A 24361-nucleotide genomic window follows, 5' to 3' on the forward strand; every position below is an offset into this window, starting at 1 on the left:
AAAAAAACTTCCATGGGTTTAATGATGCATATAACCCGTTTGATGAAATTACCAAGAGAGTTTCATTAAGATTTAATCTAGTTTCAGTTGCGATGTATTGGGTGTAAGAATGTGTTGTAGAGAACTAGATATGGCAATGTGTTATTATTCGACTTTCTCCGAAGCTGGAAATGATGAATTGGAAGTGACAATGGTTGCTTTCTTAAATAAGTGACAAAGGGATGTTGAAGCTATTGTATAACACGAAGTCATATAAGTTATGTTTATAATTCTAGAAATTATATAAAAGATACTCATAAATATATTTTGATTTTAGAAATTGTATAAAATATACTCATATATAAGATCATAAGAAAATAAAATTATCACAAGGGCAACAATTTCTTTTTTTCACCACTCCGTAGAATCAAACACGGGTTTACCAAACTGTACAGATGATCAAGTAACCAATTTAGCAGGGGGTATCAGCATATCATAGTAAGCTACCTAAAATTTTATATACATTGGGATAACAAATGAAGTTAATAAACAATGTGTGTTTAGATTTCAGTATACGTGTATGATCCCACAAATTGAGACACAATCTTCTCAAATATAAATTTTATTATTAGCAAAATATATCAAAATAAAAACTCTGCGTCGCAAAATAAAAATAAACAATTTCCCCCTAGATACCCTTTGTGCATTAAGAATCGAAATTGGGTTCATAATTCAACATATCTATAACACGTGGTGAAGTTAATTAATTTGTCAAGCTTTCACGACTTATTATTATATTATGTTATAGGAAAAGGTATGTCATACTAACTATATTGTATAATCCTTTCCATTCAAAACGTTTATAAAAGTTTTCTAAAATAATATTATCGTAATAGATGATTTTGCAATGATAAATAAAATACGATAACAACTAAAACCATGTACTTTAACATGAATTATGATGTCATGAAAACATTAAAATTTTAAGTAAATAAAAAAAGAAATAAAATCATACTCTATCTAAATAGATAAAAATAATTTATGTTGCAAATATTGACGTGTTGATACCCCTTGTCATGATGGTCACTGCAATATCATTAGAGATTTATCTATATGCGCACAACATATGTTCAAATCCTGACATGAGAAAGAAAAAAACAATGTTTTTAAATCATGACATTATTTTAGGGGATCATTCATTTTTAAAAGAATGAATGTTTGAAGTAAAAGTCATATAAATTTGTATTGCAATTGTAGACGCGTTGATACCCCTTTGTCATATTGGTTACTTGAACGTTGCCTAATATTCACCCGTGAATCCTAATAAGAGCTTAGGATTTTGTTTTTTAATTTCACGTGTTTTTATGGATCAATATCTACATAAAGAACTCAATCTATAAACCAAAATCATTATGAATTTTATTATTGTGTTCAAAAGTAAATCTAGTTGATCCTTTAACAACTATAATCCATAAACTAAAATTATTTTGTATTTTGTTTATCGTGTCTAAAGTTAAATTTGGTTTGATCCTTTCAAAACAAAAGATATTGTATGTAAAACAAACCTCTCTCATAAACTAACATCATGTTGATTTTATTTGTTTTGTCAAAAACTAAATATTTTGTATCCTTTGAAAACAAAATAGATTTACGTAAAATATATCCCTCCCAAAGGGTCATTAAACTTTGATCAAAATATAAGTAGTTGTAAGTTTAAACGTCCATATAAATTATTAACACTATTTACCATAAAGAAGTTTAAACATCACTTTAAACGCGCGCTGCCCCCATAAAAAATTTCAAACTACATCTTGGGGTTTTAGAGTAACTAGTTGTTGGCCCGGGCGCTATCGCGCGCGGTCCCCCAAGTTAGAAAAATTAGTGAAATTATTTTAAATAAAGAATCTCAATTAGAGTTAGTTTATGTAATTTTTAGATTGCATTTATGTGAAGAAACAAATTGCTTTTTTTTTGGTGAAAGAAACATATTGCTTATCAGCTTATGGAGTTTTGGGTTCCACTCCCTCCGTCCCTTTTCATTTTTTACGTTTAGTATCATTCACGTGACTTGACGATTAATTAACATGGTTTGAGTTTTTTTAAAAAAAATTGAGCAATGCAAATGACGTTTATTTATAATGTTTTCATTTTTATCCAAAATCTAGCATTGAAAAGTGTGAGAGATTAAATGCTCCAATAAATTTAACTGGTCAAAATAACCACTCTCCACAACTTTTGACAGAATATTAGGGGTATCTATGTTATAATATAAAAAAAATATTTGAAACGTAAAGATTAAAATAGAACACCTTAAACGGAAAACGTAATAAATAAAAGGAACAGTAAGAGTAGTATTTTTTAAACTAAGCTTGTTATATTAAGTGCATGCGTGTTGTCTAAATGAGCTAAAACAATATTTTGTATTCGTATAGTGCTTTAAAAGTAGTGATACTAAGAATATTTCGGATAGATCTCTAATCTAAGTGTAGTCAATCACATGATCATAATATTGATTAAACCGATAGCGACAACCCAAAGTTTTACAAAAAATTGTATGCTACCATGTAGTTTACCGTAACATAGAGAATAATGAATTGATCACGAGCAAGAAAAAAAAAGTTATTGATATGTTCTAGTATCAGTGCTAAATGGGATTCTTGTTTAGGACATTCTTTTCTATCGACATGAACCCATGACATCGCCTCCCTTTGACAGGAGCCTCCCACCCCAAACCACATATATTTGACAGGAAGTGGACAGCAGCCGGCTAACAAGACTAAATTTTCGAAACGACAACTAAAAACCTAAAACCTATAAGGAAACAATCAAGTCACCTTACCAAGATCATGTGCAGCAACATCAGTTGCAGTTATTATAGGACTTCTGCCCCTTTTAACTCTAACATAACCAAATCCATTTCTGGCTAGTCTTTATCACCAAAGATGGCCAGAGCTGGCCACCTATCCATCCTCAATTGTCTTGTGACCTGGTCGCATCCTTTTTCTGTTTCCACAAATATAAGCATTTTTCTCCCATCCATTATTCCGTTGAGCAGTGTAATAAACCTGGAAAAAAGATGGGTCAGAAAAAACCCTGGAGATATTATGTTTTTTCGGGTCATTTGCAAACAACAGTTCAACTTGGTGTACTTCTCTAAATTAGTCATGACTTCAATATCTTGGTGAATAGAATGATTAGCCTTCAGATCTTGCTATCCAATAACAACCTAGCCACAATATGAATGAAGTGATCACTATCATATATATCTGGTACATTATATAAATGAGTGTTTTTACAACAAAAAGAGACATGGTGAAACACAGACATAATAAGCATAAAGTAGGAGTTCCCTTGCCAAGGTTCCTCCCTTCTGCGGCCATGTAGCACTCCCGTACAAAGTCTTCCTATCGAGTCAAAATATATATTGTAAAGTCTTACATTATTTCTAAGCACTTTACAGCACGAACCAATAATTATACAACCAAAAAACACTTCAGATGATTCTTAAAGACCAAGAAACTTCAAGGGGTACCTAGTCTGATTGCAGCATAAACACCTGCATTACAGGTTAAATAGCTAAGGTGATTATAAAGTTATAATAAACAACTTTTTGGATAGAAATGAAGATAAAAAGATGTAATTCTCATTAAAATTCAGGAAAATATAGTTGAGTGTAGGTTGATGCAATTTAATCATCAATCATGGCATTACAATCCCGGACTTTAGACTGGCTTACAATCTAAGCAAAGTAAGTTACACTCCCATAATTTCTCTCTTAACTCCTTTATTTACTGACTAACTTATTTCCTCCTCTAACTGATTTCCCTCTCGTTGTTGCTCAAGCTACCTCTAACTGAATTATAATGATAATTCGTACTGTGCCCTTCTCCTACAACAGACGCATTACACAAATATGATGCTAGGCATGCTACTCTGTAAAATAAAGTTGAATTTACAACAAAATGATAACAAATAATTCGTATTAGAATTTTCACAAAGGGAGTTATTAAAGTTCTTTCATTTTGAGGATATCTTAAAAGCAGCAAAATCTACTTATAAGGTAGTAATTGTAGCAGGCTAATGGATATCACACTCAGCATACCCACGATAAGAATTCAAAAGAAATCATTCATCCAAAATCAAAGACACTGACTTTAAGTAAGATGACGACAATGATAACGAGGAACAAATATCGGTCTCACCTTTGCAAGGTCTAAAGATTAAATAAACGAGCCTTATTGCCAGCCAATATCAGGTGTTACGAGAAAATCAGGGGTAGTCATGATTGAGATACTTAGAAAAGTGGAAAGAGAGGACATTTGATTATAATTAATCACAAGACATAACTAAGAGAACAAGAAAGAATATGATGACCAAAACGGTAACGTGAATAAACATCTTAACAACACAACCAAATAACACAAGATAAATGTAGCATTATTGCTATTTATTAAAGCCTTAGTAATTGGAAGACGTTGTAGCTAGGGATTTATGTAGATCTCAGATAAAAGGATCAATCGAAACATGACAAAAACATAATTATAACGTGTGTGTGTGTGTATATATATATATATATATATATATATATATATATATATATATGCGTAAGGCATCAAATAGCATAAAATTCTCACCAAACTATCCGAAAGTGATACTCAAACCATAGAGACATCAAATTCAGGTTTCACTTTCACATACACTGGATATTTCCTAACCACTATCACATTCTACAAGTTTTTGAACTTAACCACCATTTTACTTAGTATCTTCTGCAAAATGTAAAAACAACCAATCAATAAATATCAATGAACAAAGAGTAACACTCACAATCTTCGTGAAGATATGTGATACCACGAGCAGTACCTAAGGAAATCTTAAGTCGTGTTGGCCACTCCAAAACTGGCCTCCTTTTTCCTGAAGGAATTCATAAGCAAATTTACAAAAGTTATCAAGTTGCAAAAACAAAGCAAATGATAAGGATCAAGCCTTTACCATGAAGATGAACATGGAGTGTGTTGTTAGGTACATATGCATAAACATGCAGCCTTTTATCATCCAAAATGTAGTACCCAACAAGAGAAACCTAGTCGTTGTGGTGTATACGACTAATTATTTCCACTTCTTCTTTAAATTCTCGCTCCCTCGGTCCACCACCAACTTTCAGCTGCTTTACAGCTACTACTTTACCATTTGATAGAAGTCCTTTATATACACGACCAAATCCACCTTCACCTAGAAGTTTGTCATCAGAAAATCCACTGGTAGCACCATACAACTCTTGAAAAGTAAACCAGGACCTTGAATGGTCATATCCACCAGAATCAGCGGGTGTATCACTACGCTTCAGCAGATTGAGACCCTTGTCTTTTTCATCAACATCTATCTCTATTCTGCAAAACGGATAGAAATCAGAAACCAAGCCCTTTAGCAATGAATATCAATGAGTTCAAGTATCTAACACATTACATTCTCCAAATTTCCCAAATAAAATATGGTTTATATGAAAATAATATATAAATCAGTTGATTGTGAATTGACTAAGTGAAGAAGTGGTTAAGCAAATAGAAAGAAAATTATTGATATCTAAGTCAACATACACTTTTAAAGCAAGAGTAAGCATAAAGGTGGACCATTTCATAAAAATTGCTAACTCAAATGCAACATGATCATATAACACACAAAATCCTCAAATTACAACATCATCAATGGCTTAGATTGTTTAACTTTCATCTTTTCCTAGCACACTAACGGTACAACTAGCGTCAAAGCATACCCATATTTCCCTTATAAATAAGGGTACAAAAAACATAAAACTAAGAAAAAGTAAACAACAATTACCTAGTTGCAACTGCAAGCACCCTTTGTTGCTTTCTCCGCAATAACCACTTGAATCGTCCCATTTTTCAGCATACAAATGAACTTTAACAAATATGCATCATACACATGATTTTGTTTTCTTTATAGATTCGTACGAGAGCCCGTGGGAGGTGGTTAACTTACAAGCTTTTATCAAATAATTTAACCAATTTAAAAACGTTGGTCCCAAATATAATACATGAATCCTTCTTAATAGGCGATAAAGGAATCATCATAAAGCCTACGTAGTCACACCAACTATATCAAAAGAACAATTACACATAAGCAAATCCTAAATATCTCTGCATATTGGCGAAACTTTTTCAGCCATAGATTCAAGCCAAGCTCAAGAATCCTATGCACCATTAAGCTTTCAACTTCTCTTAAACCCCAAAGCCAGATTATATCATAAATCAAAGTTCCAACTGAATTATGCAAGATAAATAAACAAAAACATAATTCAACACCTGAATTAAGCATCTAATATGACTTAAATACAATCTTCAATAACACACTAATGTAACCTAATTAACATAAATCACCAGACACAACCACCAATCTATATACTTCGTATTAAAATCTAGAAAACATACCTATGCGAGATTTTCCTTTGAAGACCACAACAAAAATACAGAAACCAACGTGATCCTGTAAAAAGAAAGAAGGAAAAGGAGATGAACCTTAAGTCAGTTTCAAAGATAAAACACAGAAATCCATATAACAGAGTCTAATAGCATTCACCACATCAAACTTTGGACTAATTATACTATGGTTATGCTTAGAGATGGAAAGTGGTTCGGATTTGACCCACCCCACCCAGACATAGCCCATAGTGGGTTATCTGGGTCGGAAACATTTGACCCATGCCACAACTCAACCCAATCCGGATATTTTTTTGTTGTGTTATGGGTCGGATTTTTCACCACGGCCCATTTCCATCCACCCCATGGGACCCGACACAACCCGCCATGACACATCCGACCCACCCAACCCAACACACGAACCCAACCCACCCAACACACGAACCCAACCCGCCAAACTCATCCTAATTTAAACAATTTTGTATGTTTAAAATGCTAATAAATTCTAATTTTATTGTATAAATATACATTAACCACATTTGTGTAAGTAAGTGAATAATATAAAATTAATTAATTTAAGTTCATACAAATTTTATAAATTTTTATCGCTAAAACTCATGTAAACCCACCAAATCCACCCGACCCACCGGAAACACACCTGTAGTAACCCACCAAACCCAAAAGACCCACCCGACCAGCACAACCCACCTCAACCCACGACCCACATAACCCACGACCCATCATGTATTGTGTCCATTTTTTCCGACACAGCCCACGACTCGACCCACCCTAGTTTAACTGATGTAGGTCATGTGTCAATTATCCCCGACCCACGACCCACCCAAACCGCCACGTTGGCCATCTCTAATTATGCTCTGTGCAATACAAATTAAGCCATGGGATCATATTAATTTAGAGCAAATTCAGAATCCACGATATAGACTTCTTCGTTTTAAGCTTCCGCCATGGTAGAAGCTCAAACAACAGAAGTCTCCACCATGGTGCGAGCTCAAAACAAAAATGTCTAACTAATATTTCCCAGAATAATTATTTCAAATTCAACAATAATTAAAATTGAACTAATATAGAGACTTCTTCATTTTGAGCTTCCACCATGGTGGAGACTTTCTACAGTTTGAGCTCCTACCATGGTACGAGCTTAAACAGTAGAAGTCTCAACCAGACAACCATGGTGGAAGCTCAAAATGAAGAAGCCTCAGTAAGTTTTGTCGGACAAAAAATACATGTAAGAACTTTGACGCATTTTTTGGCCGGAAATTTGCGTCGCCGGAAAATGTCCTCACCGGAGTAGTGGTAGCCGCCGGATTTCGAGTCGCCGGAATTTTGGTCGAAGGTCCGGCCGGAGTGGTGGTTGTCGGAATGTTGGAAGGTTGAAGGTGAGTTGTAAGGTTGAAGGTAGGATGGTGAGTGAAAGTAAGGTGAAAGGTAAAAATATAAAGGGGTAGTTGTGACTTTTAATAGGGCAGATGAGTATTTATGGGGCGGGGTTTAGGCCCTGTTCTCTAGAGGTGAACTAAACTGAATGTTCATGAACTGAACTGGACTGAACTGGATACTCCTGAACTGAATTGAGCAATAATGAAAATACTAGTAATAATTAAAATACTACTAATAAATAATAATAATAATAATAATAATAATAATAATAATAATAATAAATAAATAAATAAATAATAATAATATTAAATAAATGATATTATTAAATAAATAAATAAATAATAATAATAATAATAATAATAATAATTTTACTAAAAAAAATAATAATAAAAATAATAATAAATAATAATAATAAAATAATTGGAAGAAAATATTTATATTTGTATATTTTTTTATTTCGATTTTTTTATAAGCAAACAGAAAATTAAAATAAAATACGATAAATTAATAAAATTAATAAAATAAAAGTAGATTTTTCATTTTAAAAAATAAAATAATAAATAAATAAAAAATGTTCCCTTCAAACAATCGGAGTGATGTTCTTAGCTATTCTCCACGCTATGCTGCTACCCCCAACTCATTAAAAAAAGAAAATAAATAAGAAAAGAAAAAACCTAATCTAACCTAAACTAACATCATTCGTCGCTCAATTCATTAGATAGCCACACAAATGGATCTCTCTCCGCTGTCTTCATCTTTCTCAAAGTTGTAGTTCAAGCTACTTCCCTTCAACAAATCAGGTATTCTACTACTCTTCTCCATAGTATATTTACTGATTTTCATCTATGGCATGATTTTATTTGTGAGTCTATGCTGCTTGTTGACTTATTTTATGTTTTTTATATAAAGATAATGGGTAGATTTAATTGGGATGATGAAAAAACAAGAAAGTTCCTTAATATTGTGGTCGAGGAGAAAGACAAAGGATGTAGCAAATTTAGTTGGCCAAGTATTGCCAAGCTTTATAATGTACAATCAGGAGACAATATAGTTGGAAAACAAGCGTATAATCGTTATACTGACTTGAAAGTGAAGTTCAAATCATGGGAGGAATTGAAAACAATGACCGGCATAGCTTATGATCCTACAACTGGCGTCGTGGATGTGGAAGAAAAAAGTTTGGAGAGATGGAAAAATTACTTGCAAGTATATAATTATATACTTCTAAATTCGTTTATTAGATATAATGACATAGTTTTGTAAATTCTAATATGAGTGCACATTTGCTTATTATAGAAGAATCCCAAGTATGGATTAATATTGGCCAAGAAGGAGTTGATGAATATTCATTTATTGCGTCGACTATATGCTGGTGGTTGCTTTTCACCCTCGATGGAAAAAGGACCATCATATTTGACAAATGTGGATGATTTGACCCTTGATGAAGAAGAAGGTTCTGGAGATAATGAATTAGATAATGACATCGTACTTCCACCTGCCACTGAAAATCAATCCCCTCCAAGGACTGTCGTGCGAAAAGTATCTCGTACCACCGCTAAACGAAAGACTGACGAGTCCATAGATTCTGATGAACTTAAGAGAAGGAACACTAGTTTTGATGCTATCATTATGTTATTTTCTAATAATGTTGTTGGTCCATCTAATACTGCTTCATCTAGTGTTCTTTCCTCTGGTATTGGTCATCTATTACAACCTCAAGGGCTGAAAGGGTTAGTGTTGCCCTGACAAGCATGATTGAATTAGATGTAATATGCCGGAGTTTAGGCGTAGAAAACCTAATGGAATGGAAGAACATTACAACCATCTACATTCGTCATTAAGAATGAAAATAGAAATGTCATTTGGTCAATTGAAAAAAAGGTGGAAGGTGCTCCATACTATGCCTTAAATGTCACTAAAGTACCAAGTGAAGATTATTGTTTCTACTTTCACGCTTCATAATTTTATAAGAATGTGCACACTTGGGATACCAATCAGACAGCATGGTCCAAGTGTTGAAAGAGTAGATGAAAATGTGTTGGATGTAGGTCGTAAAAACGTCGTGTTTCTAGTGAGAAATGCTATAGCTCAACAAATTTGGAATGTAAAGCGACCACGGAATGAAAATGACAACGATGAAGTTGAAGATGGCGATGATGATGATGATGAAGTTGAAGATGACAATGATGATGAAGTTGAAGATGTCAATGATCATATGGAAGTAGATGGTTAGAAAAATAAAATGTAGTAGAAGACTATTAATTTTGTGAGCAATGTAAATTCATGTATTGATATAATATTTATTTACACCTCGCAAAATTTGGAAACAAGTCACACGAAGAATAATAACAATAATAATAATAATAATAATAGTAATAATAATAAAAATAAAAATAATGATAATAATAATAAATAATAATATAACAATAGTAATAACATTAATAATAATAACAATAATAATGATAATAATAGTAGTAGTAGTAATAATAATAATAATAATAATAATAATAATAATAATAATAATAATAAAAATAATAATAATAATAATAATAATAATAATAATAACATTAATAATAATAACAAAATAATAATGATAATAATATTAAAATAATAATAATAATAATAATAATAATAATAATAATAATAATAATATAATAATAATAGTAATAATAATTGAACTGAACTGAACTGAATGCTCCTGAACTGAACTGAAGTGAATTGAACTGCGAAATAAGTCATGAAACTGATATTAAGAAGAAAAAAATAGGGTCTTAGTAAGCCCAATGAATCCACTTTCCGTCGCCATGTGCCATTGACTCGGACACTCCTCCACACTAGTCCATAGCTCCACTAAAAATTAAAAACATTCCATTTTGGCAAAAACATTCGCGTTCACTCTCACCCCCTACGCGACCTGCCGTTCCAGCGAACGTCTGATAGCCGGAAGCCCTTTCACAACGGTGAATACTTACTCCGCAGTTGTGCACAACAACACAAGAAATTCTTTGTCTCATACCGCTCGTCATCAGCAAGCTCCTAAACATTTCCGATTGCCCGCCGCCCAAATCCTATTTAACACCGGTAAATCGGTAATCATCCCATTCTCTACTATAGTCATTGTCCACTCTTCTATTTCTGTTTGAATTTATTTTCATATTTTCTAGGTTTTCAGTTCGATTTAGGTTATTGTCTTCGGACATTGTAATCATGCCTTGTTTATACAATTGCATCTTAGGTTGCAATGAAACGGGAAACGGAAATGGATGCGGGGAAACGGAGATACGGGAATAAGAAATATTTTTAATGAACTAATATTTTTATTACGTCGTAGTAAAATTTTGAATTTGTATAAAACATAATTAGTTCAAAGTGTTCAATAAAGCATGAACTATACTATGTACATAAACTACAAATTAAACATCGTTATTTTTAATTTATTTTCACTTTTTTCGGGAAAAATGAATAGAAATTATGTTTAAAAATAAGTTAAGTTTAAGAAACATAAGAGTTAAATGAATTCTCTAAATTTTTATATTGCAGTTGAAATTCATTTTTTAAGATTGTAAAATCATATATTCTTATTATAGTTATTAGTAACATATAATGAATATTAGAAAATCAATAATAATAGTGCAATGTACAATTTGCCATTTTTTCCATGTTAAGTGATTGATATTTTTCATATTAATATTAGAAAATCAATAGTAATAATGCAGTGTATTATTTTCGATTCATGCCAAAATAAATGAACTCGTAATATTTCTTGTAATATACTCTGTGTATTGTTCTATAATATGGAAAGAAACAAATCAGAAAATTTATAGTTTTTAAAAGTTTCTTTAATGGAGTAGACATTATAAAATTAAATTAAATTAAAAAGACACATCAAGAGATGACTCGTGTCAATCATGGTGTGTATTTTAGTATATAGTTATTTATTGATTAAAATATATATATTTAATTAGATAATAAAAAAAATTGTTGATTAACATGTGATTAATTGTTAATGAATAATTTTTAAAATTTTAAAAGTACAAAAACTTTTCAAAATGTTACTACGAAATATAGTAATGAGAAGAGATAAAATAAATAAAAATTCATTGTCATTGTAAACACAAATTTAAAGTCAAAGCTACGTGTACAATCATCTAATGCATACAGTCATATCCATATTTTGTTGACTAGTCAGTTAGACCCTGTTTGGTTCGACCACAAGTATAAGGTATAAGTTTGAGTATCAAACCCATGGGTTTTAGAATCAATGATACATAAAATCTCATACATTATTCCACCTGTTTCGTAAAATGAATTTAGAATTTAATCCTACCGATAATATACTCTTCCACTCCTCATTCTCAACTTTTTTTTCTACACCTTCCCCTTCTCCTTCTGCTTAAAGATGTTAGAAAAAAAAACTAAAATTCAATCAAATATAAAAGGCACACATTATATTTTGATCTATGGCACCATCTCCACCACCACAATCGCTCGCTTTGCTTCAGCCCTAACCATCACATTCTTCTGTCACTAGACGAAATTTGATTTTTTGTGGTTGTTTTCTTTTTACCAATTGAAGCTACAAATCTAGACTTTAATGTCCAAAATTTCGACGATTAACAATATATCTAGGTATTTTATTCAAAGATATGTTTAATTAAATTATTTTCCAGTATTCTAATTTCGTTCTTTTGGGTTCTTACAAGGGTGCTGATGATGGCGTTAGGTAGCATTAGCGATATGATGGCGAGTTGATGGGGTAGTAACTTTGTAGTGTAATTTTCACGGTATTGATTTTTTGGGTAGCTTGGGCGATTATGGTGGTGGAGTAACATTAGCTAGACTGTCATGGTGTTGGTTTGAATGAGTTTGCAATGTCGATTTTATTTTCAATTAAGATGATTCCATATACCCACCTCTCCCTCGATTATGAGAACTCGATACCAGAGGGGTTTTGGAGGTGGGTCCCCAGGTTTTAAATTTTATAAAAATAGTTAACCAAACATCAAATATGGGGTTGGATGATTTCAAACTCATACCTAATTCCAAAATATGCTGAACCAAACACACTAGACCTGACAAAAATCGACCCGACCCGACCCGACCCGAAAGCCGACCCGAACCCGACCCGAAAATACTGGGTCCTGAACAAGATTTTGTGATCAGTAACCCGATTTTATCCGAACCCGAGCAACCCGAAAAGTAATTGGTCAAAACCCGATCGAACCCGTTTTGGGCCCGACCGATTGAAAATCATTATATTTATAGTAATGAATGAGATTATGAGAAAATTTAAGCATAATAAACACGTTGTTTTTATTATTGTTGTGTGTAATATGATTTTAATTTGAATTATACGTCATTTTATGGTTGAATTTTACTACATATAAACTTGTGTAGGAAAATTTGTTATTTTGTGCCCATATTTTGTATATTTATCATCTAAATTAATGAAAATATAATGCGCGTTTTAAAATATTTCAACCCGTTGGGTCGACCCGAACCCAAATTTTTTGAATCTTGAACAAGCATTGGTAAACCCGAATTCGAAAGTGACCGACCCGATTAAACCCGAACCGAAAAATAATTTTTTACAATCCGACCCGACCTACCCGTTTGACATGTGTAAAACACACCCTTAGTGATTTAATTTCCATTTGTCTACTTGGGACAGGCCCAAATTTGTAGCACGGTTTCGAATATAGGCTATGCAACTATTCAAGTGTGAAATACAGGGTAACTGGTATCTTCTTCAACCTAATTTCAGTTTTCTGGCGGAAAAACTTTCATACAATTAGCAAGTTTGCTTGGGAAACGTGAATATTAGATTGAAATCTCGTTTCCCATTCGTTTCCGAGATGAATTCAGTTTCAAATACGTCTCAATTTTTCTGAAACGGTTTTGGCGCGTTCCCAAACGCGTTTCCCGGTTTCCCCGTTCCAGGACGTTTCGGAAACGGTACGTCGTTATTTTTTGGCGTTTCCGTGCACCGTAGAATTAATCCCTGTTAAATTTGACTTTGCTACAATCGAATTTTAGCGTCATTTCAGCCTTTGAATTTGAGTTTAAGGATAAGTAGTAATCATGCCAATTGTGTAAAAGGGTTTTCAATTTTAAACCCTAATTTTTATAATTGGCTCTCGTGTAAATTTCTGAAAGATGTTCTTTCAAATTCATCATATGTCTATCGATTCTGATTCTTGCAAGGACTTGCGTCTGGGGAAACAAAAAATTTCCCTAAATTTTGTTTGATTTTAGTTATTAAGTTTTGCTGTTTGTTTAGAAATTAGAAAATGAGCTGATTTTCCTTTTAGTTGTTCTTTTTATTGAATAAAGGAAAAAATTCTACTTTGTCGAGTTACTGATTTGGTATTGATATTAACTTTACTAGGTTTTTCTGAATCCATGCATGTATCTATTGTGAGTGCTTCGGACAAGGGAGGTTTTAAGGAATACAGGGGATTTGGAGAGTGAATGGGGTTTTGGACTTTGGAGAACTTCTCAACTTTCTACCAAATTTAAGAATCTCATACCGGTTAACATTCATATAGGGTGAAGTTTGAAGAGAAAGAAAGCTAGGAATTGATGGCAACCATTTATTATAAAACCTTAAAGAGCAAGATCTTGGTGGTTTTAGCAGGAGCAATATCAGTTAGTTTCTCATAAAATATGAATTATTTTGTTATGAAATGCAGCGAAAGCAAAGAAAAACAAAAAAACAAGCAATAACCTTGAGGTAGCAACACACTACACCACCTTATGATTCTTGATCATGGAAAATAGGCAGATTTCATTTCATAATAATGCAGTGGAGGGCAGAGAAGAAGATTTTCAACTTCTAGGAAAAAGAAGTGAAAGATATGGGAAGAATGAATTCAACCTTAAGATTTATGGAAACTAAATCAGTTTTTCGTCTTAGGGAGTTTGGTGGTGATATTTGTTATCAGTTTATTTGATATTAGTCACTTGTCTAGACCCTACCTTAATTTAAATCATCAAGTACATCATTTACCCTAGGTTGGCTAGGTTTATCCCAATTATTAAAGGATTATGAAAAAAATTTGGGGATTTATTAGTTCCTTTGTTAGATACACTTGTAAAGCCTACATATATGGACATGTTTGCCTTAAGTTCAATCCTACTATAAATGGGTCTTGGCAACCCAATAAGGAAGGGTAGAGTTCGGTCCACTTACAAGTCTAATGAAGGTTCCACACTAAAACCAATTGACAATAGTGGGAGTAGACTTCTCAAGCTATAAGTTAGTATTTTCTCTCCTCTGTCATCAATGTGGGACAACTCACATTGGAGTAACATTGGGTTTCAACAAATAAGGCCTCAAATATAAGGCACAACATGTTCAACGACACTTCAACACTGAGAAAATATGTTCAGTTCTGTTTTCTTCTAATTCCCCAAAAGTTATAATGGGCATGGATTCCTGAGATGTAAGCACGGTTTCTGAAACATATTGTATTATTGAACAGAGTTTAAACATATTGTACTCCGTATTATATTGGCGGATAATGTATTGCAGGGTAAATAAAATCATTTTCATGTTTTTTTTTAACTTTATATTTCTAGATCATTATTTTCTTTTGTTCTTCGTGTTTGTTTATTTATAAAGATCATTAATGGTTAGGTAATTTTGTTTGAGTATACAAAGTCACTATGCAAACACATCATCTTCAGCTCCGTGCTGATGTCCCTTTTGTCTTGGTTTTTCTTACTTATTCTTTTATAGTTATTAAGATCGTGAATTATTGTAAGTGGTCTGTAAATAGTATCCTCAATTTAGAAGCACGGCTTTTCAGTGTAAGTATTAACTTGTAATGATGAATCTGATCACTTTTGGCTTTTAGTGCATGAAATGAATTAAACTATAATGCATTTTAGTATTGGTTGGCCCATAGGTTGATGACTAACTTTAGCAGTATACATGACTCATATGTTTTTGGACATATTGGTTAATGATCAAGTACAGCAATAAATCTGCCTAATAGTGGATTCTATCATAGTTAGGCACTTAGGCTCATATGTTGAATACTTGAAATTATCTTATTACCCTGAAGTGAGCTTATTTTTTGTGAAACCTAGAAAAGAGTCTTATTCTTATTGGAAGATAATTGACAAAGACGAAGCAGAAGAGTGCAGTTCCCCCAATTAGTGGAGCGTGCAACTGCAAGTTGATTTCAAAATATGGTAGAGAGATTCTTTAATGGAAGTAGCACCACCTCTGTCACTACTGTTTCCGGACACCCCCAAGGAGGCTGCTGCTTTTCATCTGATCTAATTACACTACTCTCTGGCACTCCATCCTGGTACTTTATCTGTTCTGTAAAGTAATGCAAGCCCCTGCAAATGTAATGAGGAGTTATTGAATATTAAGAAGTTTCCATGCTATGTTTAATTATCAGCGGAAAGACATCGTTGTTATTTCAGTACGCCATGAACATGGCAGCTCACTGTCAGTCCCCATCACTGGGTTACGTTGTCTTCATCTGCAATCGCGGCCGTCTTGAAACCAAACCTCCTTTCCTTTCTCAGGTCTCTCCTCCTCCTCTCCCCTTCTTAGTCTCCAACATATTTATTACAGAGTAATAAAAGTGTTGATTAAATTCCAGGGTATTGATGCTTCCTCCCATATCTTTCAGCGAATTCAAATCAAGTTTGTTACTATTACTTAACTGCTAATGAAGTTTTTCTTTTTTCTACGTTGCCTTCTTTTTTTTCCTCTCTTCTGATTTTTACTTTTTATTTTTATATATTTGTGGTATCCAGGTATGTAGACGATTTTGATGATGAAGGCATCAAGAAATATTTTGCTGCCTTCCACCTTCTTCATTCTTTTCCCAGTGCTGTTATTATCGATGATTTTGGTGACTTCTTTCTTGAAAGGTACTATCCTCTCCTACCTCCACCCCCCCCCCTCTTTGTCTGACGTAATTGGCCTTGTTCAAAGTCAGAGTTTGCATCATCCTTTGGTTACATTGATTTTGGAAAGAAAAGGGCCTTGTTGCATTTTTAACTACGCCTAATGAAAGTGAATATTAGGCATGAATTGCATATTAATCACAAATTTCATAACACTGTTCTTCCTTAAATTGGATGAAGCAAGTGTCAACAGAGGTATAATAATCCCCGTGGAAGGGACTTAGCCATGGTTCGAGTTCTAGCCCTTTGTCATAGTGCAGTCATCCATGCCAAGTAAGTTCTTATTTTACCCTATGGAAAATTGATTGCAAATTTCTTTGCTTCTTTTGCATGTCTTTGCGAGTATCGATTCATTGTCTATATAACCTTGGTTCTCCTGTTATTGCAATATTGCTACCAGTAAAACGACATCTTGTCAGCTTTTGCTCTCTGATACGCACCATGGCGAATTTCCCAGGCTATTCATTTACACGAGATGGATTTCATCTATCTTCACCATCCAAGGTAGGTGAGTTCTTTGAATTATATGTTGATGTCGCGATATAGTCTGCTAATGTTTGTACTTTTTAAACAAGTATGCATTAATATTGGTAGTGAAAGAGTCTGATATAGGTATTAAAAATTCATGTTTTTTTTGTTGAAGGTGAAGGTGATGGTCCTGGCTCATTTCTTCTTAAGCATAGCGTGCACGTGACAGGAAGTGGTATTGGAAAAAGAAGTGCAAGATACTCTATAGCTCTTCAGTACCTGGTTTTGGACGAAATCATAGAAGATGACCAGATGTGATGTTGTCTGTCACTTGGTTAGTATAACTACACTTTTTGATGTTTCCAAAATCTGTTAACTTATCTGTGGAATATATCTTATTTTTGGTATTGCCAACGCGAATGCTTCTAGCCCAGTAAAAGAGACTAGTATATGCTTAGAGATAGCTTGTGCTCCATGAGGGAGATTAATTAGGTAATCTGTGTGCAGTTAACATACAATAAGAACAGGTCTTTCAAATACTTACTATATTAATATTGCATTATAAAAAATGGACACATTTCTTGCCACTTGCCAGTTGGAAGTTTGAATCCCATGTCAACATGAACATAAATGTTTTGCAAATTAGAAAAAATGTTATATGCATGGTAATTGGCGCGCTACTGGTTTTCTTTTGGTTTTGTTTCTTTGTTTCTTTGTTTCCCCATTGCCCCCACTCTTTTCCTAGTAATATACTCCATTAAAATCATCTTTTCATTCTACTCTCATATCAAGATAAACTATTGGATGCATTGGTGGTGGTGGTCTCCACCAGTCACTCTCAATTGACCCAAAAATACCCTCCTGCTGCTGCTGCACCCTCTACTTCCCTCTCAGTGTCACCCCCGCTTCCTATGCTGCTAGAGGTCATTTTGTTGAGAATAGGAACTTAGGAAGTAAAATTATCTAGTGCTTTTCCCATGTAGTTTTTTGTTTTTGTTTCGGCAATTAATAAGTTTTATTAATACCAATTCATCCTTGAAGACCAAGGATCAGTTAAGTACACACAAGCAGAACCAAACAACCAAAATAAACCAAGAAACAACAAAGGCTTAAAGGCAACAAAGCAACTCCAACTACTCAGCAATTCAGCATTTAGGCAGAAACAGCTGTAACATTTCAGCAGTGCATCCACAAGACCTTTGGAAAATAACACTCCTAGTTAGCTGACTAGTGGAAGCATAAGCTCCAGTTTAGACCTTATTTCTTTGCAGCCATATGCCATAAATAGCTTCTGCAAACAGTATATTTTACACTTCATCTTTAACAGACTTCTTTCTTCCAAGCTGGACTGCAATTGCCTGTTCTATCTATCTCAAAATCCACAACCTGTCTCTGCACCTGAAGCACATTAAGGCATTATTTCCATACCTCTGCAGCATAAGAGCAACTAAATAACAAATATTGTACTGTTTCCTCTGCATTTTCACATAATATGCATTCAGTATCTGTTGAGTTGCACCATTTCACAATAGGACTACCAGTAGCAAGCCTATTCTGTAAAACTTGGTATTATGCACCATATTACCCCACCCCTCAACCTGATTCACCGCTTCCTACTGTCCAAAATTTTCCCATGTAGTTTCATTTACTAGATGTGCAAAATGTTGTTTGGTCAATCATAGGAAGTCCTGTGGAAGTTTCATTGATCTAAGGGGATTTATGTTAGTTACTTCTTAAATATTGCGGATAATAGAACCTCCTAGGAATTCCAACTTCCTACGTTTTTGCCAATCGAACAACCTCACATTCTTTGCTTCCAAGGAACTGTTTCTTTTCCAATTCTTTTATGTTAACAAAAAGCACCTAGTAGAAATGTCACAAGGTATGGGGCCTGGGGTTGTCAGGTGTTGTACTTCCTACCATCATATAAATTGAAAATGAGAGTACTCTTCCCTTGTTCATACTAGTTGTTGGACCACGCGCTAGCGCGCGGTCCCTAAGAGATGTAAAACCGATTAGTGAAAGTAAATTTGTAAAACATTTATAGTAAAGGGCAGGGAAAACGAAATATGAAAATCACAAATAATACAAAAAAAATTTAACAAAAGAAAAAAAAAATTATACATTAGATATGCTTGGAAACCAACATTCTTTAAGTTTTACAAAAGGAGTAAAGGCAAAGAGTATTAGACAAGAACATGAAGCATTGCTTTGTAAAATTCCTCAGTACATACTACATTAAACTTGGGGAGTTAGGGTGATGCAACATTATCTGCTAGTGTCAAACTACTCAATCTGTGATTTATACATATAGAAACTAACATTGTTGTTTAGCCACATAGAGTTGAACATCATCCCCGAACTGCATTCATTCACCTTCTTCTGTCTTCCAGAATAACTTGCTTGTGGGTCCACTATTGTCAAAGAAAAGACAAAAAGAAAAAGAAAAAGAAAAAGAAGGAATTGGGGGTATTTCAGTAATACCACTGTTACATGAATAGTAATCAAAGTTCAAAACTTTAGAAGTGTTAGGATATCTATTGTTTGGCCACGTCATTAACTTTTCTCATTTCATATTACTTGTGATTTAAAATATCGATATACTACTATTTTATTCGTTTAAAATATCAATGTACTATTACTTGTTAGTTTTAAAATACCAATGCATTAACCAACCTCTTCTAAAAACTTGTGCATGACCTTATAAGACACAGTCAATAGAAAACAAGGGGAGTACTACTTTTATAGCTATCTTAACAAAATAATTTCAAGGCCCATTTAGTAAATTTGCAAACTGGCAATTGCATCAAATTTTGTTCTCAAATTGAACTAATTTTTTTTGTATATTCAGTGTAATGATGGTAAACGTAGTACTCTTTCTCTGTTCTTTGTCATAAACCGTCTTTTAAGGTTATGCGCAAAATTTTGGAAAATGTTTGATATGTAAACTTGACAAGTAATATGCATTGATATTTTGAACAAAAAATGATAGTGTATCGATTTTTATTAAATGAATGACATTCATATTATGGAATGAAAAGTTAGTTAAGTGGTCAAATTATATGGATGGAGAGAGTATATGATTTCGTCGTCTATGATGGGAATGAAGATTTCCTAGAATAATATGCTTAAAAGTTAACATTAACCTTTACCAAAGCAATTAGGCAAGTTCATGAAAATATAATTAATAATTTTGTCTTTGAGGGTGTAAATTACACATTCTCACATTCTCCTCCCCACGTGCTCTGTAAAAGAGTATGTTCTTGTGTGTGTTGTGTGTGTGTGTGTGTGTGGGGGGGGGGGGGGGGGGGGGGGGTTAGAGGGTATAATTACACCGGTAATCAAAGGGAAGAAGTCGGCACTTGACATACGAGGAATCTCCAACCCTAAACTATGGAAATGTTTTCGATTTTAGATTCTGCAACTTCAAAACTATAATAGTACCCCTACAATGAGGTTAGCGTGGTGGAAATCGAAATGTCGACCTCATTGTTGGAGCTGCCTTTACCTCTAACACTGAATTTTCAGTAAGTTATGGCTCCCTTTGTCCAGATTAATTACACATAACTAGTTCAAATTACGATATTGATGTGTCTATCAATTCCAAGGGTATGCTTTGATTGGGGGGAATTGATTAGGGGGTATAAGAGGGGGTTAATGGAATGAGGTGGTGGTAGTTAAAGGAGAAAGGAGGGATGTAAAATCCCCAGTCCGTGATAGGTTTAGAAAAGAAGAGAATCCTGCAACTAATTTTATTCCAAATCACCCATATTCAGGATATAAAGCAATTAATCCTTTCTCCAGGCATGTAAGATCCCCAGTCCGTGATAGGTTAAGAATTTGCTTGGGTCAGTGTATAAAAATGCAGAAAAAGGCGCGCCTGAGGCTCAAGGCGTTTGAAGTGAGCGCCTTTTGTGGTCTGGGCGAGGCGATTTCAATGAGGAGAAACTAAGGCGCACCGCACCTTAAGGGGCTCTAAAGCGCAACCCCTGAGGCACAAACCATTTTTTGACAATTATTTTTTACTGTTTATTAGGTACGCCAGGGAATCCCAAAGCGCCTAGGTGCCCCTTGAGCCTTTTATACATATGCTTGGGTATTCAGTTGGTATTTAACTCATGCGAAGGAGACATATAGGCTATGTGAGGAAATAAATCGGCTACCATGTCCATGAAGCTGTAAGTTGTGAGGCTATGGGAGATACGTAAATTTGGCTCTGGTTCTGGCAGACTTTCAAGTGACTTCATTATTTTTCTAGAGGAGCTCCATTGTTTTTGTGACCAAAATTTGACTCTGGTTCTGGCAGACTTTTAGGTGACTTGCTTTTGATTCTTTGAGGGTTGCAGCAACACTGTTATAAATATATACATATCTTTACATCTTTAGGTCTTTAACAAAGTGAAACTGAAGAAAAAAAACAAGAAATTACTGGAACATGCAGTATAAAATTAGAATTAAGAGGAGAACTATGGTAGGAGTGGCTGCAGCAATAGTACTACTACTGGCTGTGGCGTGAGAGGACTTGGACGTCTGAGCTGCAGTGCACTCAAGACCACGCTTACTGTCGCGGCAAATGTTGGCGAAAAGGCCTGGTGGGTATTTGCCATAGAGATTGATATAGCTGAACATGGTGGTTGCACAATTGTTGGTAATGTCGTTTAAGGTTGGACCGTAAGGGCATGCCAAATCATTAAAAGCCTCACAGCATATGTTGGCTGGGTATTTGGGTCCTTTGCATCTGCTTGTTATGATTGTGTAGTTCAAGTGCTGAAAATCGACCGGGCAATCTGCCACAAAAATCAAGGTTGACATTTGGTGTCAATTTGATCCATTCCAATATTGGAGTAAAGTCAAGTTTGGTATGACTAGCTGGCAGAAGTCAACAAATATTTAATTTTTCAAGTAAACATGTGCCTATGTAAGCTAATTTCGTTGATGTAAGAAACGCCACTATTATCAGTCTTACCCAAAATATTACGCCAAAGAAAACGCGTATATGACTATTCAAGAAAGTTACTCTGTATTTAACTTTCAAGTGTATATAGTACAAGTAACAAGCGAAAATGACCGAGATAAACAATAGTACTGCCAATGAGATTTACCTTTTATAGTTTGGAGGAGATGTCGGCCAACTGAGACTCGAGGGTGTTGCAGTTCATCTGTTTCAATACAAGTATTAGAGACGTTAGTAACTTTGCAGTAATTCGTATGTATTAAGACAGGGACGTATTCATAATTTTATTATAGAACTGCATATCAATGTGTTGATATTCATTATTTGATTTTTGAGAGTACACTCACTGCCTTTGCCAAACTCGAAATGAATGGAAGAAGATTGGGATATTAACCTGGAGAATAAGCAGTAGCTGAAGGATGGACAAGCACAAGAATCATGAATATGACTGTTGCTGTTGCTGTTGCTGTTGCTGTTGCTGCAGTTCCAGTAGTAGAGGATTGAAAGTAGCCGATCAAATTCCGTAGTCTAAATATATGCTTCTTCTCCGATTCCATTTATGTAAAATTTGAATCTTTGGAAGTTCTGTATGTTTGTTCTTTCTCTTTTTGCTATAAGCTAGAGAGAAAGAGGACGAGTATATATATAATGAGTATGAATGAATGAATTCGGTGATTTTGATTTAGTCAATTCGTGAAGTTGTAGTATGTGGAATTAGTGTCATTTGCCAGTCTTTCATTTTTTAGTATCCAACTATCCACCGTACTACGTAATGTACTTGGAAAAGTCCTATGCTGAGTAGAATAAATTCTTTTGATTTCCGAAGCCAGAAACGGCAATTTTTATCGTATAACCAATGCTATTTTTTTCTCGATTAATCATTGCCTTTCAAATGAACAAAAGAAAATAACGTTACTTGGTTGTACTTCCTCCGTATCATTTTATTCTTTACGTTTGTTATCATGTAAGCGATTTAACAAATAATTAATGTAGATAAAGATTCTCTTTTTGTTTTACTCAAATACTCCCTCCGTTTCTTTTGTTCTTTACGTTTGGTCTTTTGCACGTTTATTAACGTCTAATTAATGTGCATTGAGATTCCTCTATTCTTTTTTATTTAAACAAGGAGAATTACGTTTATTTATAATGTTTTCACTTTTATCAAAAATCTGATATTGCAAAAATGAGAAAAATTTAATGTCTCAATAGAAAAGCGTGAGATTAAATTACCCAATTAATTTAATTGGTTAAAATAATCATCGGACACAAATTTTAATAGAATATTAAAGCATTTATGTCATAATATAAAAGAAAATGTAAAGAACATTTTGAAACACCCAAAAAAGAAAACGTAAAGAACAAAAAGAAACGAAGGGAGTACAAATTACGTTTATTAATAATATTTCACTTTTATTTTGACATGATTAAAATGACACAATGTATTTGATTGTTTGAAATAATCATTTGACACGATTTTTGACAAAATGTTAGGGACTTTTATGCTATGGAGTACTCCCTCCGTCCCGGAATACTTGACCTGTTTTCCTTATCGGACCGTCCCTTAATACTTAACCTGTTTCTAAAAATGGAAATATTCTAACAATATTATATTATTTCTCACTCCACCCCTATTAACCCACCTACCCCCTACTCCATACAAAAAATTATTAAAAATTCAACCCCTACTCTCCCCCAACCCCACCTCTTAACCCACCTCCCACTAACTACATTAAAATAATACCCCACTATCAACTACTACCTATTAAATTAAATAAGTCAATTCAAGTCCCTTAAACTCTGTGCCGGTCAAACCGGGTCGAGTATTCCGGGACGGAGGGAGTACAATATAAAATGAAAGATTCTAAGTGTAATTATTAAAATATTACACTAGAAACAAAGAATAATAAATTAGGACGGAAGGCGGGAAGGGGTATCTTGTAAGGTAAATTAAAGTTTTATTCTTTTTTCAATTGGTGCACTTTCCATAATCGGCCGCATTTTATTAATTGGCGCACTTTCCACTTATGGAAATCTCCACCCTTATTAATTTCTTTCTTATCCCAAAGACTATACTAGCAATATTTTATCATTTATTCATTGTCTTTAATTTCTTTTGAAATACATTCATACCTCCACCATCTTTTAGTACAATCGTTTATTCTCCATTTACTCCACTTACATCTTATTTTAATAA

The 24361-nt window shown here is 33.8% G+C and overlaps 2 protein-coding genes and 1 long non-coding RNA gene across 9 annotated transcripts; 1 reads left to right on the forward strand and 2 right to left on the reverse strand.

The window, feature by feature from the left end:
* Window positions 1–2465: 2465 nt before the first annotated feature.
* LOC110805937 (uncharacterized) lies at window positions 2466–6557 on the reverse strand. The gene is made up of 4 exons (XR_002538166.2): window positions 6429–6557; window positions 4972–5369; window positions 4807–4893; window positions 2466–3044 (listed from the first exon to the last, which is right to left on the reverse strand). It is a non-coding gene; the product is annotated as an uncharacterized lncRNA (long non-coding RNA).
* Window positions 6558–13518: 6961 nt separating this feature from the next.
* Window positions 13519–22874, forward strand: LOC110805938 (uncharacterized). 7 transcript variants are annotated; one of them, XM_022011563.2, is made up of 9 exons: window positions 13520–13769; window positions 15909–16132; window positions 16229–16358; window positions 16436–16479; window positions 16593–16709; window positions 16926–17018; window positions 17146–17249; window positions 17389–17547; window positions 21250–22874. In XM_022011563.2, the coding sequence occupies exons 2-8, from the start codon at window positions 16011–16013 to the stop codon at window positions 17529–17531; spliced, it is 753 nt and encodes a 250-aa protein (XP_021867255.1). In that variant the 5' UTR covers window positions 13520–13769; window positions 15909–16010; the 3' UTR covers window positions 17532–17547; window positions 21250–22874. The 7 variants fall into 7 exon arrangements, with proteins under 7 accessions (XP_021867259.1, XP_021867255.1, XP_021867253.1 ...); XM_022011561.2 differs by having other exon boundaries at window positions 22504–22874; XM_022011562.2 differs by having other exon boundaries at window positions 22535–22874.
* LOC110805939 (GPI-anchored protein LLG1-like) lies at window positions 21604–22796 on the reverse strand. The gene is made up of 3 exons (XM_022011568.2): window positions 22562–22796; window positions 22316–22372; window positions 21604–22000 (listed from the first exon to the last, which is right to left on the reverse strand). Exons 1-3 carry the CDS (start codon window positions 22722–22724, stop codon window positions 21639–21641), a joined length of 582 nt encoding a protein of 193 aa, XP_021867260.2. The 5' UTR covers window positions 22725–22796; the 3' UTR covers window positions 21604–21638.
* Window positions 22875–24361: the final 1487 nt, after the last annotated feature.

Source organism: Spinacia oleracea, chromosome 4, assembly GCF_020520425.1.
Source record: "Spinacia oleracea cultivar Varoflay chromosome 4, BTI_SOV_V1, whole genome shotgun sequence".
NCBI lineage: Eukaryota > Viridiplantae > Streptophyta > Magnoliopsida > Caryophyllales > Amaranthaceae > Spinacia > Spinacia oleracea.

Coding starts and splice junctions, on each gene's coding strand:
- LOC110805938 (XM_022011563.2), top strand. CDS start 16,011: ATGGTAGAGAGATTCTTTAATGGAAGTAGCACCACCTCTGTCACTACT. Junction 16,133..16,228: donor CTCTCTGGCACTCCATCCTG/GTACTTTATCTG, acceptor TTTAATTATCAG/CGGAAAGACATCGTTGTTAT. Junction 16,359..16,435: donor AACCTCCTTTCCTTTCTCAG/GTCTCTCCTCCT, acceptor ATTAAATTCCAG/GGTATTGATGCTTCCTCCCA.
- LOC110805939 (XM_022011568.2), bottom strand. CDS start 22,724: ATGGAATCGGAGAAGAAGCATATATTTAGACTACGGAATTTGATCGGC. Junction 22,373..22,561: donor AGCTACTGCTTATTCTCCAG/GTTAATATCCCA, acceptor GTATTGAAACAG/ATGAACTGCAACACCCTCGA. Junction 22,001..22,315: donor TCTCCTCCAAACTATAAAAG/GTAAATCTCATT, acceptor TTTTTGTGGCAG/ATTGCCCGGTCGATTTTCAG.